The sequence below is a fragment of the Uranotaenia lowii genome, chromosome 3 (assembly GCF_029784155.1).
Source record: "Uranotaenia lowii strain MFRU-FL chromosome 3, ASM2978415v1, whole genome shotgun sequence".
Taxonomy (NCBI): domain Eukaryota; kingdom Metazoa; phylum Arthropoda; class Insecta; order Diptera; family Culicidae; genus Uranotaenia; species Uranotaenia lowii.
In genome coordinates, this window is record NC_073693.1 from 353,377,381 (window position 1) to 353,380,804 (window position 3,424).

Sequence of the window (3,424 nt, forward strand, 5' to 3'; positions counted from 1 at the left end):
AACTGGCTGCCGTCGGAGATCCTCGGCCCGGAAGGGTTTTCCGCGAGATCCTTCCGGTGGTGCAGTCGGCCGCCCCGGTGGTGATTCCGAAGATCAATACCAATGTGAGTTTTAAACCCTTTTTACTGTTTGTCTAGATTATCCCACAGTTTTACACCTTACTTACTAAGGATTTTAAAAAATGCTTGTACCCATCCATTTAACGCGTTTGAATTAGAAATCACTAGCAAATCGCGTGGAATTTGTTAAGCTGTTTTTCTGAATTTTGAGTAAAATTGACAAAATCCTGATCGCTCTTTTAATAACAGATCAAAATGTGCACCGCCCGAATTCTGGAACCGACGGAGACCACCTTCAATTCGGACAACGTTATCAAGGTGACAGCAGGTCTAATCGCAGCAGTTCCCCTGGTTGCAGAGCTTGAGAATCTTCAGGAATCGCAACGACAAAACCTTCGTCTCAAGATCAAATACCCGGACCAGAACGTTCACGTAATCGTACCCCGGAAGCGGGACCTGAAGAAAATCATGACCGAACAGGGCGAGAGTGACTCGCACTGGAGGCTCCGAACTACGGTCCTTCTGTCCCATGGAGTGTGGACCGAAGCCTCCCCAGTGGACATCAGCTTGTGTCTATCGGTGCGAGCCAACAGCGAGCTGGAACTGTGCAAACCGGTCCGAGTTCAATTTGCACCGAAACCCGTCAAACGGGGGATATAGGGTGAGTTTCTTTTTTTTCGCGATTAATATATTTTTGGTCCAGTGTTCGGCATTTCTTTTTTTTAGTAAGTGATTCATATCACAGCCAAAACCGTTGAGGGATTCATCATCAGTAAACATAAACATTTATTACTCGAAATGTTTCTCTTACAGCGTATAAGGCCTTTCACATAACTCGATTTTTCATTGTAAAATAGTGGATCTATATAAAAATGAACTGTTGTTGACAGTGGAAGGCCTGCTCTAAAAATATAAATAATAATGTAAAACATTCACGTCGGTTATCGAAGTTAGTGGAAAGCTAAAGCCCGGTGAATTTGAATGCGCCGCTTCATACTATAAACGGCAAACTAACGAAAAAAAAAATATTCAAATTATGAAGCACATGATCCTCAATCACTTTTCATCCTTGTGACGACGCAAACCGGAATGGGCAAAATTCCACAATACAGCACAAAAGAAAATCTTAATCGAACGTTGTTGAGTGAAATATGCCTGCTACTACTACTACTCTCTTCTTAAATTGTCCAGACGCGCCTGCAGGTCTGCATCGGCATCCGAAACCGGAGTTCCTGCACCGGAACCACCCGCAGCACCTCCTGCTCCAACTGCGGCTGCTTGAGGTGCCTTTGAACCGCTGGCCACCGCAAGAGAACCGGATGCCTGTAAAGAAAAAAAGTTTTTTTTGAGTCATATTAAAACGATCATACTAGAAATTAGGGTTTATCAAATTGAAAGTTTTTCCTGGGGCCTGGGACTAACCTGTGGCAATCCGGAAAGCTGATCGTTCAGCTGCAGGCCCAGCTCGTCCAGCACCTGGGACACGATGGCGTCGGTTTCCTCCTCGTCGCCTTCGTCCTCCATGGCGTCGTCCATCGCATCGTTGATCATTTCCTCCTTCATGTCCATTATCTCTGACTGCTTCTCGAATTCGTGCAAAATCTTCTGAATCTGCGGTAAATTGAGTTGCCGATTCATGTTGGTCATCGCCTTCGTAACGCCCTTCATCGCCTCGCCCATCGCGTTCTGCGACTTCAGTGTTTGAATCTTGAGAGAAACCGCCTGGATGTTGGCCTTCATCAGCATAAACTTCCGGACGTACCGACGAGTTCGAACCAAATCTTTGGCCATAATTTTGACCGCATCCATCTGATTCTCTTTGGCCAGCTTTTTGATGTCGGCAATGATTTTCTTTTCCTGCTGTTCCATTTTCATCTTCTCCCGGTCCAGATCCCGCATAGCCTTGTTCAGGGCCCGCTGGTTCTTCCGCATCATCTCATCCGGGGTCATTTTCTTACCGAAGAGCCACTCCATTTTTACGAGTTACCAAATATGTTCGACTCTTAAAAAACCAAATAAAACGCTTCACTACAGCAGGTAGTAGGTTCCAGTTCGGTGGTTTCGTGCAGGGAACTTATTTTTCGGGTCTCTTTCGGATTGCGTTGATTTATTCCGAGTATTCTGCTTGTTGTTGAACTAATTTCTGACTCATCCGCGAAGTAAAAGTAATAAAAAAAACTATCCCAAAAACATTCGAAATTTTTTGACAGTTTTGTTTTGTTTCTTCATTCGCTTTTGGAATTTACTTCTGATTCCCACCACCAGAGGTGAGGATTTGAGGATTTTCATTTTTCTGAGCCTGTTCAATGCGAATTCGTGTTAACGTCGCGCAATAAAAAAAACGAACTTCATCGGTTTTAATTTAAGAAAATGGCATTAATTCATGAACTTCCTGAAAGTTAAAACAATAATACTCCTTAGGGGCCGTTAAGAAACCACGTGAAAAGAAAAATGAGATTTTTTGCTCCCTCCCCCATCCGTGGACAAGCAAGAAAAAAAAACTTCATTGGTTTTTTTTTTATTGAAATAGATTAATAAATGCATGAAAATTCAAAACATAATACATATAACGGGCCGTTAAGATACCAAGTGGTCAGAAAAATGACAAAAATGACAAAAATGACAAAAATGACAAAAATCACAAAACTGACAAAAATGCCAAAAATGACAAAAATGACAAAAATGACAAAAATGACAAAAATGACAAAAATGACAAAAATGACAAAAATGACAAAAATGACAAAAATGACAAAAATGACAAAAATGACAAAAATGACCAAAATGACCAAAATGACCAAAATGACCAAAATGACCAAAATTACCAAAATTACCAAAATTACCAAAATGACCAAAATGACCAAAATGACCAAAATGACCAAAATGACCAAAATGACCAAAATGACCAAAATGACCAAAATGACCAAAATGACGAGAATGGCACAAAAATGACACAAAAATGACACAAAAATGACAAAAATGACAAAAATGACAAAAATGACAAAAATGACAAAAATGACAAAAATGACAAAAATGACAAAAATGACAAAAATGACAAAAATGACAAAAATGACAAAAATGACAAAAATGACAAAAATGACAAAAATGACGAGAATGGCACAAAAATGACACAAAAATGACAAAATGACAAAAATGACAAAAATGACAAAAATGACAAAAATGACAAAAATGACCAAAATGACAAAAATGACAAAAATGACAAAAATGACAAAAATGACAAAATTGACAAAAATGACAAAAATGACAAAAATGACAAAAATGACAAAAATGACAAAAATGACAAAAATGACAAAAATGACAAAAATGACAAAAATGACAAAAATGACAAAAATGACAAAAATGACAAA

General features: G+C 39.4%; 2 protein-coding genes across 2 annotated transcripts; one reads left to right on the forward strand and one right to left on the reverse strand.

Moving 5' to 3' along the window:
• The first annotated feature begins 6 nt into the window (after positions 1-6).
• On the forward strand, positions 7-766 carry LOC129754602 (integrator complex subunit 4-like). Its single transcript, XM_055750750.1, has 2 exons — positions 7-104; positions 309-766. The coding sequence occupies exon 2, from the start codon at positions 315-317 to the stop codon at positions 717-719; it is 405 nt and encodes a 134-aa protein (XP_055606725.1). The 5' UTR covers positions 7-104; positions 309-314; the 3' UTR covers positions 720-766.
• Positions 767-813: 47 nt separating this feature from the next.
• On the reverse strand, positions 814-2,230 carry LOC129754600 (charged multivesicular body protein 2a). Its single transcript, XM_055750748.1, has 2 exons — positions 1,482-2,230; positions 814-1,382 (listed from the first exon to the last, which is right to left on the reverse strand). The coding sequence occupies exons 1-2, from the start codon at positions 2,031-2,033 to the stop codon at positions 1,227-1,229; spliced, it is 708 nt and encodes a 235-aa protein (XP_055606723.1). The 5' UTR covers positions 2,034-2,230; the 3' UTR covers positions 814-1,226.
• Positions 2,231-3,424: the final 1,194 nt, after the last annotated feature.

What these genes read in the sequence shown, in the direction of transcription:
- LOC129754602 (XM_055750750.1), top strand. Translation starts at nt 315, where the DNA reads ATGTGCACCGCCCGAATTCTGGAACCGACGGAGACCACCTTCAATTCG.
- LOC129754600 (XM_055750748.1), bottom strand. Translation starts at nt 2,033, where the DNA reads ATGGAGTGGCTCTTCGGTAAGAAAATGACCCCGGATGAGATGATGCGG. An exon ending in AGCTTTCCGGATTGCCACAG is followed by an intron (nt 1,383 to 1,481) that starts GTTAGTCCCAGG and finishes TTTTCTTTACAG; the next exon opens with GCATCCGGTTCTCTTGCGGT.